General features: G+C 43.9%; 2 protein-coding genes across 2 annotated transcripts; both read left to right on the top strand.

Annotated features, from left to right (window-relative positions):
* The first annotated feature begins 2,175 nt into the window (after positions 1 to 2,175).
* On the top strand, positions 2,176 to 6,546 carry LOC109901508 (calcium homeostasis modulator protein 6). The gene is made up of 2 exons (XM_020497504.2): positions 2,176 to 2,841; positions 3,791 to 6,546. The coding sequence occupies exons 1-2, from the start codon at positions 2,296 to 2,298 to the stop codon at positions 4,226 to 4,228; spliced, it is 984 nt and encodes a 327-aa protein (XP_020353093.1). The 5' UTR covers positions 2,176 to 2,295; the 3' UTR covers positions 4,229 to 6,546.
* Positions 6,547 to 6,671: 125 nt separating this feature from the next.
* Positions 6,672 to 12,383, top strand: LOC109902222 (calcium homeostasis modulator protein 5-like). Its single transcript, XM_020498391.2, has 2 exons — positions 6,672 to 7,631; positions 7,905 to 12,383. The coding sequence occupies exons 1-2, from the start codon at positions 7,089 to 7,091 to the stop codon at positions 8,292 to 8,294; spliced, it is 933 nt and encodes a 310-aa protein (XP_020353980.1). The 5' UTR covers positions 6,672 to 7,088; the 3' UTR covers positions 8,295 to 12,383.
* Positions 12,384 to 15,705: the final 3,322 nt, after the last annotated feature.

The following is a 15,705-nucleotide window of genomic DNA, read 5'->3' as shown; positions in this document are numbered from 1 at the left end:
CTCTTGGCATTCTCTCAACCAGCTTTATGAGGTAGTCACCTGGAATGGATTTCAATTAACAGATATGCCTTGTTGAAAGTTAATTTGTGGAATTTCTTTCCTTCTTAATATGTTTGAGCCAATCAGTTGTGTTGTGACAAGGTATGGGTGGTATGCAGAAGGTAGCCCTATTTGGTAAAAGACCAAGTCCATATTATGGCAAAAAACAGCTCAAATAAGCAAAAAGAATGACAGTTCATCATTACTTTAAGGCAAGAAGGGCAGTCAATCCGGAAAATTTCAAGAACTTGAAAGTTTCTTCAATTGCAGTCGCAAAAACCACCAAGCGCAATGATGAAAATGGCCACAGGAAAGGAAGACCCAGAGTTACCTCTGCTGCAGAGAATAAGTTTGCTAGAGTTACCAGCCTCAGAAATTGCAGCCCAAATAAATGCTTTACAGAGTTCAAGAAACAGACACATCTGAACATCAACTGTTCAGAGGAGACGGGGGAATAAGGCCTTTGTGGTCGAATTGCTGCAAAGAAACCACTACTAAAGGACACCAATAATAAGAAGAGACTTGCTTGGGCCAAAAGCACGAAGAATGTCCATTACACCGGTGGAAATCTGTCCTTTGGGATGCTAAGCCCAAATTTTAGATTTTTGGTTGATGATCACTGCATGTGTGGTTCTCACATGGTGTGGGGGTGCTTTGCTGGTGACACTGTCAGTGATTTATTTAGAATTCAAGGCACACTTAACCAGCATGGCTACCACAGCATTCTGCAGCGATACGCCATCCAATTTGGTTTGAGCTTAGTGGCATTATCATTTGTTTTTCAACAGGACAATGACCCAAAACACACCTCCAGGCTGTGTAAGGGCTATTTGACCAAGAAAGAGAGTGATGGAGTGCTGCATCAGATGACCTGGCCTTCACAATCACCCAACGTCAAAAAGATGAATGGAGCAAAGTACAGTACAAAGAGATCATTGATGAAAACCTGCTCCAGAGCACTCAGACCTCAGATTTGGGTGAATGTTCACATTCCAACAGGACAACGTCCCTAAGCACACAGCTAAGACAATGCAGGGTTGACTTCAGGACAAGTTTCTGAATGTCCTTGAGTGACCAAGCCAGAGCCCGGACTTGAACCGGATCGAGACCAAAAATAGTTGTGCAGCAATGCTCCCCATACAAACTTATAAAGCTTGAGAGGATCTGCAGAGAAGAATGGGAGAAACTCCCCAAATGCACGTGTGCCAAGCTTGTAGCATCATACTCAAGAAGACTCTAGGATGTAATCGCTGCCAATTTGGGCTTCAACAAAGTACTGAGTAAAGAGTTTGAATACTTATGTAAATATTATATTTATGTATTTAAAAAAAAAAAACATTTCTAGAAACCTGTTTTTACTTTGTCATTATAGGGTATTGTGTGTAGATTGATGAGGGGGAAAAAAACTATTTAATCAATCTTAGAATAAGGCTGTAACTTAACCAAATGTGGAAAAAGTCAAGGAGTCTGAATACTCTCCGAAGGCATTGTAAATATTGTTTTATTTCTCTGTAATTCTACTAGCCACCTAGAAATGTTATGAAATTGGCTTTCGCTAACCCAGATAGGTTCTCAATCTACCAACCTCCTAACTAGCTACCAGGACATCAATCAAGTTAGCTAGCTTGTCTAACTATCTTAGCTGGCATGCCTGCTGGCAAGGTTGGTAGACTTTCTAAAAGCAACCAATTACTAAATGCACTGAATAAGACTCACCTTCCTTTCCATCTTTTACCCAGATTTGAACAGCGATGCAGAGAAGCATATTTTGTTTCTTTAAAAAAAATACCACTCAAGAGCTGTGCCTAAGCCCGAGCTGACAAGCTACAAATCTGTTGTTCTGCCCCTGATCAGGCAGTTAACCCACTGTTCCTAGGCTGTCATTGAAAATAAGAATTTGTTCTTAACTGACTTGCCTGGTTAAATGAAATTATGCCTCTAGATTGCAAGAAAAAAAGCTGTTTCAGGTGTTTGAAAAATGCTCAATTCTCCAATTTATAGATGTGGGGCAAGCACCCATTCAGATTTTTGGGGGGCATGACAACCTGGGGGGCTGGTCTGGGAATTAATAGAATACCCTCATTGTATCATCCATAAATAAACTGTAGCCTAGTGAAGTGACTTCATGTTTACAACATCCTGAGTTGGAGGCGCGCCGGAGAGGACAGGACAACTGAAAGTATAGCTGTCACGTCAATTTATATGCTCCCATGACTTGCTATCAGCAGAAGTGCCTGTGAGTCCTGTGCGCCTGGAATGATGGATAAGTTCAAAACTGTTCTTAACATTTTTCAGAAACAGCAGACTAGTCTCGGGTTTGGTTTAGTTGCGTTGTTAACTGCAGGCGGGGAACAGATATTTTCGTCAGTGGTGTTCAAATGTCCTTGCAGCGGCTGGAACTTTTCCTACGGCATGGTGTTTCTCTTAGTGCCTGCTCTGGCACTGTTGGTGTTAGGTTACATCATGAGCAATAAAACATGGAAATTGTTTACAGGTTTGTGTTTACGCAAATCCAAATTTTGTAATTTTAAATATGTTTGCGCCAGTGGGGTGGTCTTCTTTCAGATCACCACGACAGCAGCAGTTGCACCTGTCAGTTGGATTGCAGTCGCTTTGCTCAATGGCAATTACTTTGAATGCGCCATGACTGGCGTCAATGTAACGGTTTTCACAAACCACCTTTGCGATGGAAAGAGTCCGCAGTGCCAGGATGAACTTTATAAATTCCCATGCGGGAGAGCAACCCACGTGCCCCAATCCGACAGCAATGATGTGCTGGCAACCATCCGCGCTGAGTCGCAGGTGAGATAATATTCACACTAATAGAACCAAGTTATGGTTTGAATTATCTATTTGTATCATATCTTCTTTGCCCCATTTTACTCGCTTCAATATGTTTTAGTGGGCTATCCTTGTTTTTGTCGACGGCCAGATTTCTGCTAACGTTAAATGACACCACTGGATGTGTTCTGACAGCTAAGGGAGGTGTAATATATTTAAAACGGACATTATGAAGTACACATTTTTGCTTTGAAGGCGTTTGTTGCATCGCATTTCATTTGGAAATGCCAACATTAAAATGCCCCAAAGCAGAAGTGCCTCAAAGCATAGTCTACTTCCATTGTTATAAAATAGCAGTTATTCTTCCGCCTGACTTAGTTCCTGTATGACTTGTTGTCATTAATGTACAAAACTTCCCCGTGTTTCCCCTATATGAATTTAGCAGTGACAGGCAGCAGCTGCCAAAACGTTTTCAGTGTCAATTTAAAAGTTTAAAACGAGATATAAAGTATGTAGAAAAGATAAGGCAGCCCCCATTGATTTTGATAGAATGTTGGAGTCACTCAGATAGCATAAGAACATGGCTCCATTACAAAATGTGTAGAATTGCAAGAAATAAGCTTTAAAACAGCTACATTCTTTCTCTGTGGCCAAGAGGAGGGCCTCTAAAATGTATGGTCGGAGATTGCCACCACTGCTGAAAAAAATCCTACCGGAAATACTGCTTCCTATGTGAAGAGGTGATGGAGGAATTGCTGACCAACACACACCTCTGAAATGAATCTACCGTTCCATATACAGTATGCTTCCCTAATACATTCTCCTGCTACCTGCTATTTTTATAGATATGGTTTGAGTTTGAGTAGTACAGTATACTGTATTATAACTGTGACATTAACTCAGGAATTCCAGGTAAGGGGTTAAGCAAGATAGTTGAATATTGTGTTGAATGTATTGGTTTTGATTTTAGGTCCTGGGTTGGCTACTGATTGCCTCCATCATGGTCTTTAACCTCCTGCTGACCTGTGTTGCCCGGTGTAACTCCCCAGTCAGCTACCTGCAGCTGAAGTTCTGGAGGGTCTATGCCCAGCGGGAGAGCGACCTGCTGGAAAGCTACACGGCAGATCACGCCGAAACGCTTGCAGAGAGGAACCTGAAGAGCTTCTTCCAGCAGACGCCTCCAGAGCCTGTCACGACCCCACCTAACCAGGCCTGGGAGAAGATCTCGTCCCTCTACAGGTTCAGCACCAGAGACCACTACTACAGCATCCTGCACAAGTACGTGGAGATGTGCCACGACCCAGCAGAGGCCAGGGCCCACAGGATGTCATCTGTCAGGTCAGACGGTCCATACACTGCTAATCCAGCCGTGCTCGCCTTTGTGGATGAGGGCAAGATGATGCTGTGAATGGGCATGCATATGATCATAGGAACAGCATCACTATCATGACCCTATCTGTAAGCATCCTTATTTTTATCATCAAAGTCATGACTCATTATAGAGGATTATTGTCAGCGTTCTAATCTTCGTCATCATCATCATCATTATTGCTGTGCATCAGGGGATTTTTCAGTAGAAAGACCAATTACATCTGATTAACCACTCTCAGGTCTTCACTTGTATAACAATACTTCCCAATTTTAGATTGTTACTTGAAAGTCCACTCACTGTACCACGAGTGCTGCTTGCAGCTTTTTATTTGAAATTCTATGCTCAGAAGGGATTTTTTTTAAATATTTTTTTTAAATAGTTGATCATACTTTCTTTCTCTTCTACTTTTCTTTTCTCTTTAGTATTTTTATGCTCCTCAGACTTGACCTACATACAGGTGGTCTGTGGTATTAAACAGGAAAATCATAGTCTGGTTCTATGAAATGGGGCGGCAGGTAGCCTAGTGGTTAGAGTGTTGGGCCAGTAACTGAAAGGTTGCTAGATTGATTCCCCGAGCTGCCAAGGTCAAAATCTGTCGTTCTGCCCCTGAACAAGGGGCAGAATCCACTGAATCCACTGTTCCTATGCCGTCATTGTAAATACAAATTTGTTCTTAACTGACTAAAAAATAAGGAGCGTATTTACTTCCTGTTAGCTAGTGCACTGCAAAATACTTTCAAGTAAAACCCTGTTGCCAGTGTATATGTAGCATCTTTATGACGGTAACCCACAAGAATATTTAGTTGGACCTTACAAGCTTGGTCTCCAACGTATGTCTGCGTTATTGTTATTTATATTATTGCACTGTAGACCGACCATTGCCACAAGTGAACTGCGATGAACATCAGCTCTGAATTGAATAATAACTTGGTTAGATCCGTATCTCTGTGTAAAGCTTAAATGTGCTGCATCGGTATCAGAAGTCTTATGGTACTATCGCGTGAGGGCAATGGGAGTTGTTGTTGGATGAGTGGAGGATCATGAAAGTATTCACTTTAAGTATGAGGATAATGCAGCAATTTGGTCCAAAAGGGGAAAGTAAACTTGACTTTTTGCTATGTTATTGCCACAATATCACTCCACTCACTGTCATTCGGGAAGCGAGTCCTGTGCCTCGACTTTCTTTCAAACACCTTTTCACCTCCACCTCTGATTACGTCACGCTCACAGTATCTTTTTATTTTATTTTATACCTTTATTTAACTAGGCAAGTCAGTTAAGAACAAATTCTTATTTTCAATGACAGTGGGTTAACTGCCTGTTCAGGGGCAGAACAACAGATTTGTACCTTGTCAGCTAAGGGATTTGAACTTGCAACCTTTCAGTTACTAGTCCAAAGCTCTAACCACTAGGCTACCCTGCCGCCCCAGGAAACTCTTCTGTTTCCCAACCACTGACTCAGAACACGTGTTTGATCTGCCCATTTCTCCTTTTTCTGAAAAAATGGTAGGTCTTATGCAAGTCTAATGTAAATGTCTAGCTAGCTATATGATTGTCTATCTCATTTCTGACACCAATGCAAATGAATTTGAGGTAACGGGTCCACAAAGCTCTGAAGACTAACATATACATTGATAAATTGGTCATTAGGGTATTTTTTTTAAATTTTGTGACAAGATACATTTTGATTTAGTACATTAAGTACCTGATGTGGCTAGTCCAGCCCTGTTACAAGCGTCTCTGTGGGAGAAATCAATGCACTCAGAGCCTTTTAGGGTGAGGATATTATAGCTTCATCCTGTGGGAATTATAGAGCATAGAAACTCATCACAGCCTTCTATAGGAAATGGGAGAGGAAACTCTTCTGTTTCCCAACCACTAACTCAGAACACGTGTTTGATCTGCCCATTTCTCCTTTTTCTGAAAAAATGGTAGGTCTTATGCAAGTCTAATGTAATGTCTAGCTAGCTATATGATTGTCTATAAAACTGTGCTCTGTGTTATATTTTTGGGTATGCATGATATTGCATCTGCGTTAGGTTCCATAGCTCAGTATTAACATTACTGTTGATTTCCATTTCATTTTGCAACTGCTAATGAATGCAGTGCAGCCTTCGTGCCGAAATACCACCTTGCTTTGTGTGTGTGTGTGTTTATGTGTGTGCGTGTTTGTGCATGTAAGAGAAAGGGAAAACGAAAGAGAGGGCGAGAGAGAGAGCAAAGGGTGATTTCATATACTGTATAATGTTGTATCTGGCTCAAGCTGTATGTGAATTTAATACAGATAATAAATTGTGTTGCTGAAATCACTGTGCTGCTCAAATAACTATCGAAATAAATCTGGTTAAAGTGAAGTTAATGTTTGTTTTTTTGACAGACTGCATGACCCAGTGGCTACTTGTCATATGGCGTCACTTTGAGAGGACAACGGCAGCTGCATGGTCTGAAGTTCAAAAACAGATCTGCAGGATCTCAGCCAGTTCAGTCACTGCTATTTTATTACCTACGCATAGGAAAGGAGGGGGAGTGACAGAGAAGGACATTTAGAAGGAAGAAATACATATCAGGGTGGGGTTTGAGAGTTGGAGAATGCAGACAACCTCACTGGATTAAGTGGGTGGGGAACAGAGATACAGTGAGGAGAAGAGGGAGGAGTTGGTGAGGAGGAAGAGTGAAAGAGAAAGAACAGGAAGGAGGGAAAGGGAGGGGCAGAAATAGGCTCAGAAGAACTTCAGTGTGTTTTGTCTCCGCCTCAAACAGCACAGGGAGTGGAGTGAGTGTTGGGAGACGCAACCGTTTGCGTCTAAACTATTTCACCGCTGTCTTCTAATTCTCCATTCTCTTTGCATTATTTTGTTTTTTGCGGAGCGTGCGTGACAAACCCCTCAGCGACAACATGGATAACTTCCAGACCGTCCTGCGCTTTTTCATGAACCAGAAGGCCACTATTGGCTACAGCTTCATGGCTATCCTGACCATCGGGGGAGAGCGAATCTTCTCCATGGTCTCATTCCAGTGCCCCTGCAACCACGACCAGAACTTTGCATACGGCCTGACCTTCCTGTTGGGCCCGGGCCTGGTGCTTCTGGTGCTGGGTCTTTTCTTCAGCAGCAGGCTGTGGCGCCTCTATACTGGCTGTTGCCTAAACCCCATTAAGCTATGCCCCAGGGGCAACTGTTTCGGCTGCCTCAAAGTGTTTGTCAAAATCTTCTCCGGTGCCTGTGTGGCCCCTATCATGTGGCTGTGTGTGGCACTGTTGAACGGGACCTTCTACGAGTGTGCCGTCAGCGGGCTGGATGATAACCTGGTGGTGGATCTGTTCTGTAAAAACAAGACCTTGATGTGCCGGGAGGAGTTGGCCCGCGTGCCCTGCAGCAAGTCCAAGCTACCCAGCGACGAGAACATGGAACTGTTGCTCATGTTCCGCGCTCAGTCACAGGTGAGTGCAAGCAGCAGTCAGACCCTGTTTGTGACTTTTGTATGGTGGAATGTCATATTTTTCACTGTCAATGGGTCATTGATACAGCTGCAAATGCTGGTACGAGTCAGACCAAAATGAAGGTGTAATTCGTTGATTTATTTGACTGTTTGTAATTCAATTGACAGTAAAGCAACAGTATTGAATATGTTTGTTGTTAACAATTATCATTGTTGGCATTGTTTATTCATTTTATGTGAGCGTAAGTTTTGGTTCATGTCTGTACATCCCTAGATACTGGGCTGGTGTATTATCATCATTTCAGCCGTTCTAGGGCTCCTCGGGACCTGCTACACAAACTGCCGCTCAAAGGTCAGCTACCTGCAGCTCACCTTCTGGAAGCGCTACGTAGAAAAGGAGAAGGAGCAGTTTGACACATTCGCTATGGAGTATGCATCCAAGCTGGCCGAGAGGAACCTAAAGAGCTTCTTTGAGAACCGTGACCCGGAGATATTCCCATTCCCCAACCACAAGGCCTGGGAGGAGATCTCAGCCCTCTACACCTTCTCCAAGAGTGAGCAGTGCTACAGCACTCTGCAGAGGTATGTGGAGCGTGATGACCGAGACTACAGCCCTGAGAAAAGACCAGTCATGGAGCTGGAGCACGGCATAGAGATGGGCTGAGAGAGGGGCAGACAATGGCAGAGTATGAATTATAGTATATCCTATTTGTTTTACCTTTATAAATGGCATGTAGTAAATGCAGTAGATTTAACTCACAGACTGAGAAGAAGCGTTGTTGCCTGCATTTCCCCCAAAGCACTGACATATACACAGAGCACCATTCAGATAGTTATTACCAGTGACACAGCAGTGATTTACCAAAGAATGCAACCATTGCAGAAGTGGTGAAACAGTAGGGCTTCTTGTCTGCTGGAACCCACAGTTCGTGAATGGTCATGAACACTAGCTGATGCAATGTCCCTGTCATAACAAACACTTTGATTTGACAAAGTCTCCTCTACCTCTCTTTGACATGCCTTTGAAGCGTTTCATTCACTTTACTGGTACATAATGGTAGGAGAGCTATTGTAATTGTATAGTTTTAATTGGGTATTTTGTGTGTAATATTGCACCACAATATGAATGCTACATGAATGACAGAGTTGTACCATGCAATTTGCTTGAAATGTTTACCCAACTCAATGTTTACATTATTATGACAACCTGAGCACCATAAAGTGTCTTTCTATGGCAGTACAAGCGAAGCTTGTATTTTATGTTAATTTGGGAATAACTCTGCCATTACTACCGTCCTGTTCAATTATTGACGTCAATAGTAGTCAATAACTCACACATTAAGAGGTAATAAATCATGTATGACATACGGGATATTCTCACTGGATTCTACAAAAAAAATTGTTGAACCTGTTTATTTATTTTTGTTCTCCTTTCTCCTAACATCTGTAAAATCCCTACCATGTAATGTGTAAGCACTAAATTAACATGTACATAGAACATTATTTGGACATGTTGTATCATGCCTGATAAAAAAACATTTTAGGGTGGTGAGTTTGTGTGTAAAAACGGTCCATATTCCACCATGTTTGACTAAGAGGGGGAGAATGCAGCCATATCGGTGTAGTTATAGTACCTTCAGAAAGTATTCATACACCATTACTTGTGCCACATTTTGTTGTGTTACAGTCTGAATTACAAATGGATTCAATTGATTTTGTTTCTCACCCGTCTACACACAATACCCCGTAATGACAACATAGAAATGTTTGTAAATGTACTGAAAATGTAATACAGAAATATCTCATTTGCATACGGTACCAGTCTCAAGTTTGGACACCTACTCATTCAAGGGTTTTTCCTTATTTTTTACTATTTTCTACATTGTATAATAATAGTGAAGACATCAAAACTATGAAATGTAATAAAAACAAGGGCTTCGGGGGAACACATAGTCCAGGTAGCCATTTGATTACCTGTTCAGGGGTCTTATGGCTTGGGGGTAAAAACTGTTGAGAAGCCTTTTTGTCCTAGACTTGGCACTCCGGTACCGCTTGCCATGCGGTAGTAGAGAGAACAGTCTATGACTGGGGTGGCTGGGGTCCTTGACAATTTTTAGGGCCTTCCTCTGACACTGCCTGGTGTAGAGGTCCTGGATGGCAGGCAGCTTAGCCGCAGATGTACTGGGCCATACGCACTACCCTCTGTAGTACCTTGCGGTCAGAGGCCGAGCAATTGCCGTACCCGGCAGTGATGCAACCAGGCAGGATGCTCTCGATGTTGCAGCTGTAGAACCTTTTGAGGATCTCAGACCCCATGCCAAATCTTTTTAGTTTCCTGAGGGGGAATAGGCTTTGTCGTGCCCTATTGACAACTGTCTTGGTGTGTTTGGACCATTCTAGTTTGTTGTTGATGTGGACACCAAGGACCTTGAAGTTCTCATTGGGTGCCCATAAAACTGCTGCATTTCTTCCGGCGCCATTTTAAATTCAGGTTGTAACCCAACAAAATGTGGAAAAGCAAAGGTGTGAATACTTTCTGAGACACTGTAGGTGTACGTGTTTAGACCTGCCTTCTCAGACAACCGAGGGCCTCAGGCGCCAAGTGCCTCTCATCTCAGCTCTCTATTACGTCATGTATAACTTCCATAACCTTTGGCTGCTTTGTTTCCTCAGTCTTGGAAGATCAGAAAGCTATTTAATTAAAAACAATCTGAAAAGTAGCTATATACTGAGTGTACAAAACATTAAGGACACCTTCCTAATATTGAGTTGTACAGCCTCAATTCATTGGGGCATGGACTCTACAAGGTGTCGCAAGCGTTCTACAAGGATAACGGCCCGTGTTGACTCTAATGCTTTCCCACAGTTGTATCAAGTTGGCTGGATGTCCTTTGGGTGGTGGACCATTCTTGATATACACAGGAAACTGTTGAGCATGAAAATCCCAGCAGCATTGCATTTCTTGACACAAACCGGTGTGCGTGGCACCTATTACCATACCCCGCTCAAAGGCACTTAAATCTTGTGACTTGCCCATTAACCCTCTGAATGACACACTTACACAATCCACGTCTCAATTGTCTCAAGGCTTAAAAATCATTCTTTAACATGTCTCCTCCCCTTCATCTACACTGATTGAAGTGGTTTAACAAGTGACATCAATAAGAGATCATAGCTTTCAGCTGGATTCACCTGGTCGTTCTAGGTCATGGAAAGAGCAGGTGTCCTTAATGTTTTGTACACTCAGTGTAGCTCTGGTTCGGTTTTCTTTAATTAAACAGCCACTACAAACTTCGGCTAACTTTAGCCACCACAAGCTAGCAGTCAATGGAAGTGATAAAGGGATGGGATCATGTATGTCTTTAATGGCCATATCATCTCCATATTTGGTTTCATGTCACGGCAGGGTAGCCTAGTGGTTAGAGTGTTGGACTAGTAACCGAAAGGTTGCAAGTTCAAATCCCTGAGCTGACAAGGTACAAATCTGTCGTTCTGCCCCTGAACAGGCAGTTAACCCACTGTTCCTAGGCTTTCATTGAAAATAAGAATTTGTTCTTAACTGACTTGCCTAGTTAAATAAAGGTAAAATAAAATTATAGGCAGGGCTCCAAATAAAAATAAATCCTTAAGTACTAATGCATCCAACTTAGAAAGGTTAGGAGCATAATATAAAATTCAGGAGAAAAATTGATTGAGATACTTTATAGCCTATATGAATTCCAGCTACTTCTGAAGCACGTGGCCTAGATATTAATATGTTAAGACATTTGGTTATTACAAAAACCTAATGTTGATACAAATACCTGTTATTGAAATTACAAAGGAATATTAGGTTTGTATGTTGTGTAAAAGCACCATTTTTCTATTGAGTGTAAGTTACCAGGTTGTTAGCTAGAACACTGTACAAGGTGTAGGCCTAAAAGGTTGTTAGCGGCCCGCGAGTAATACTCACTGGGTGAAAAGAGTCAATATCAAGGGATATCTTTATCTATATATTTACAGATATCTAACCTTTTATTCAATACCTTATATGGAATAGACATGCTCCAGATACGCAGATTCTCCAGATTCTCCGTAATGGGACAGTTTCTACATGCATCCAATCCGGACCTACAAAATCTTCCTGCTACCAGGGAGATATTTGGGGTGAGATACATTCAAGACACGCACCTGATACCCGCTTAGGTGCAAAGCTGTCATCAAGGCAAAGAGTGGCTACTTTGAAGAACCTCAGATATAAAATATATAATTATTTTATAACACTTTTTTGGTCACTACATGACTCCATGTGTGTTATTTCATAGTTTTGATGTCTTCACTATTATTCTACCATGTAGAAAATAGTAAAAATAAAGACAAACCCTTGAATGAGTAGGTGTATCCAAACTTTTGACTGGTACTGTATATTTTAAAGTTCAATCTTGTAGGTCTGTGTCATGACTTCCGCCGAAGTCGACTCCTCTCCTTGTTCGGGTGGCGTTCGGCGATCCACGTCACCAGCTTTCTAGCCATCGCCGCTCCATTTTTCATATGTCCATTTGTTTTGTCTTGTTCCATACTGGTTTTCATTCCCCAATCAATCTACATTTATTTAGTCCTCTGTTCCCCATCATGTCTTTGTGTGTAATTGTTCATTGTTAACGGTGTATGTTTACGCGCGATACTTTTATAGTTTATGTTCCGTGTTTTTGGGCACTTATGTCATTTTTGTGCCTATTGTTGAACAGAATAAAAGTTGCGCCTGTTTACTCTACTCTGCTCTCCTGCACCTGACTTCACCTCCCTTACACAGCCTTAACAGTCTGATTGAAAATGTGCTAAATCTGACTTCGAAATGTCCAGCCACCAAATGATTTTATGTATGATATCGGAGGGAATCCAAAATTTCATAATTGTCAAATTATTGAGCACGTGCTGAAAACTCAGAAATGCATCAGAAATCGTCCTTATTTTCTGTTACGTGGGGTGGAACAGGGGAACCCAAGAGCTGACTCAGATGAGGAGACTGGGATGAAGTAACCAAGGTATTTACTGAACCCCAGGGGGGAGATGGAATGAAGTCAGGGGAATCTTGGGCGGGCTGCTGGAAACCAGGTGTGGAGGCTGAGGCTGGAGCGAGAGGGGTTGAGACAGGGTAAGAAGGTCCGGAGGGGAATTCAAGCGGGTAGTAGAGTGGGGAATCCAGGACAGAGGAGCACGATGACGAGACTTGGGACAGGAGACAGGGACCAGAGTCAGAGCGGGCAGAACTGTAGCGGAGAGGAAAACAGCATCAGGCAAGGAAAACAGGATAGCAGGATCTGAACAGTAACAAACGGCTAGAACATGGACTGACTGAGCAGGGATTATGATCCGGTTGCGTGGAAGTGGCAGGGCTGAGTATTTGTAGAGGTCTTGATTATGGAACACGTTGCAGCTGGTGGGGGATCTGTTCTGACTCCAGCACACCTGTCTCCGCGCACACAATCACACACACACACAGAGAGAGAGGGAGAGGGAGAGAATACTGGGCGAGTGGTGGCAGGTCACGGAGACACAGGATGAGCAGTAGAGGGCGTTGCAGAAGCACATGTGACATTTTCAGCAGATCAAGATCTGGATATGGAACCCAGCCAAGAGAGGCATATCTGGATTCAATATAGCTTCCTATCTTGAATGTGCTGTGTAAACACAGGTATTGGATTGAATTACTTAATTTTTACCGAAGGAACTTCAGTTGTGGCAAGTCAGATAAGATAAAGATATACACTGTAGTAAACATATAAACAGCAACATTCACACATGACAGATACAAACGCTTACAAGGTACTGTATACAGTGTAGAGGTCGACCGATTAATCGGAATGGCTGATTAATTAGGGCCGATTTCAAGTTTTCATAACAATCGGAAATGGGTATTTTTGGGCGCCGATTTGCCGATTTATTTATTTACATAAATTTTTTTAGACCTTTATTTAACTAAGTCAGTTAAGAACACATTCTTATTTTCAATCACGGCCTAGGAACGGTGGGTTAACTGCCTTGTTCAGGGGCAGAACGACAGATTTTCACCTTGTCAGCTAGGGGGATCCATTCTTGCAAACTTACAGTTAACTAGTCCAACGCAATAACGACCTGCCTCTCTCTCATTGCACTCCACAAGGAGACTGCCTGTTACGCGAATGTAGTAAGCCAAGGTGAGTTGCTAGCTAGCATTAAACGTATCTTATAGGAAACAATCAATCATAATCACTAGTTAACTACACATGGTTGATGATATTACAAGATATTATCTAACGTGTCCTATGTTGCATATAATCTGACTGAGCATACAAGCATACAAGTATCTAAGTATCTGACTGAGTGGTGGTAGGCAGAAGCAGGCGTGTGAACATTCATTCAAACAGCACTTTCGTGCGTTTTGCCAGCAGCTCTTCGTTGTGCGTCAAACATTGCGCTGTTTATGACTTCAAGCCTATCAACTCCCGAGATGAGGCTGGTGTAACCGAAGTGAAATGGCTAGCAAGTTAGCGCGCGCTAATAGCGTTTCAAACGTCACTAGCTCTGAGCCTTCTAGTAGTTGTTCCCCTTGCCTTCTAGTAGTTGTTCCCCTTGCTCTGCATGCTTCGATGATGGCTGTTGTCGTTGTGTTGCTCCGGCCGCAAACCTGAACCTATAGGGGAGGGTCCGGGTGGGCATCTACTCTCGGTGGCGGCTCCGGTTCGGGACGTAGCCTCCGCTCCCTACGCTGATCCCTCCGCTTCTGTGGAACCGACTGTGGATTGTCGCCGGAGACTCCGGACCGTGAATCGTTGCCGGAGTAATTGGACCATGGATCATCGCTGGAGGAACCGGACCGTGGATCATCACCGGAGGCTCTGAACTGGGAGCCACCGCCAGAGGCTCTGGACTGGGAACCCCCGCCGGAGGCTCCGGACTGCAGCTCGTCGCCAAAGACTCCGGACTGCGGACCGTCGCCGGAGGCTCCGGACCCTCGCTACAGCCTCCGGACTGGGGACCCTCACTGCTGGCTCCTTTCCATGGATCAACACTGGAGGCTTCGTGCCATGGATTACCACTACAGGCTCCGGGCCACGGATCATCACTGGAGGCTTCGTGCCATGGATTACCACTACAGGCTCCGGGCCCTGGATCATCACTGGAGGCTTTGTGCCATGGATTATCACTGAAGGCTCCAGGCCATGGATTATCCCTGGAGGCTTTGTGCCATGGATCATCACTGGAGGCTTCGGACCATGGATCATCACTGGAGGCTTCGTACGTGGAGCCGGAACAGGTCTCACCGGACTGAGGAGACGTACTGGAAGCCTGGTGCGGGGAGCTGCCACAACAATCCTGGCTGGATACCCACTTTAGCTCGGTGAGTGTGGAGAGCTGGCACGGGATGCACTGGGCTCTGAAGGCGCACTGGAGGCATAGTGAGTAGAGCCGGCGCAGGATATGCTGGGCCGTGGAGGCGCACTGGAGGTCTGGAGCATAGAGCTGGCACAACGAGTCCTGGCTGAATCCCCCCTGTAGCACGGCAAGTGCGGGGAGCTGGAACAGGCCACACTGGGTTGTGCTGGCGAACTGGGCATACCGTGCGTAGAGCTGGCGCAGGATATCCTGGACCGAAGTGACGCACCAGAGGCCAGGAGCGCTGAGCCGGCACAATCCGTCCTGGCTGAATGCCCACTCTAGCACGGCAACTGCGGGGAGCTTGCACAGAGCCCCCCGGGCTGTGGATGCGCATTGAAGGCATGGTGCGCAGAACCGGATAACACGGTGCTTGACCGGAGTCAGGTCTGAACCCTGACTTCGCCAATCTCCCGGTGTGCCACCACACCCGGCCAATAGCAAAGAAATACAAAACATAGAATGCCCACCCCACATCACACCCTGACCTAACCAAACAGAGAAATAAAACGTCTCTCTAAGGTCAGGGCATGACACCTAGATTGTAAACTGTCATGGTCAAAACATATTGATACAACAGTAGTTAAGACGGGGAGAAGTATGTCCACAATAAGGTGCTGCTCTTCCTTCTTAACAACACTTTCAACAAGACAGGTCCTACAGGCCTTAGTTTTGTCACA

The sequence above is a fragment of the Oncorhynchus kisutch genome, linkage group LG13 (genome assembly GCF_002021735.2).
Source record: "Oncorhynchus kisutch isolate 150728-3 linkage group LG13, Okis_V2, whole genome shotgun sequence".
In the NCBI taxonomy this organism is placed as follows: Eukaryota; Metazoa; Chordata; class Actinopteri; order Salmoniformes; family Salmonidae; genus Oncorhynchus; species Oncorhynchus kisutch.
Note: the sequence above shows the minus strand (reverse complement) of the source record. Positions and strands in the feature narration are given on the sequence as shown.

Coding starts and splice junctions, on each gene's coding strand:
- LOC109901508 (XM_020497504.2), top strand. CDS start 2,296: ATGATGGATAAGTTCAAAACTGTTCTTAACATTTTTCAGAAACAGCAG. Junction 2,842..3,790: donor CCATCCGCGCTGAGTCGCAG/GTGAGATAATAT, acceptor TTTTGATTTTAG/GTCCTGGGTTGGCTACTGAT.
- LOC109902222 (XM_020498391.2), top strand. CDS start 7,089: ATGGATAACTTCCAGACCGTCCTGCGCTTTTTCATGAACCAGAAGGCC. Junction 7,632..7,904: donor TGTTCCGCGCTCAGTCACAG/GTGAGTGCAAGC, acceptor GTACATCCCTAG/ATACTGGGCTGGTGTATTAT.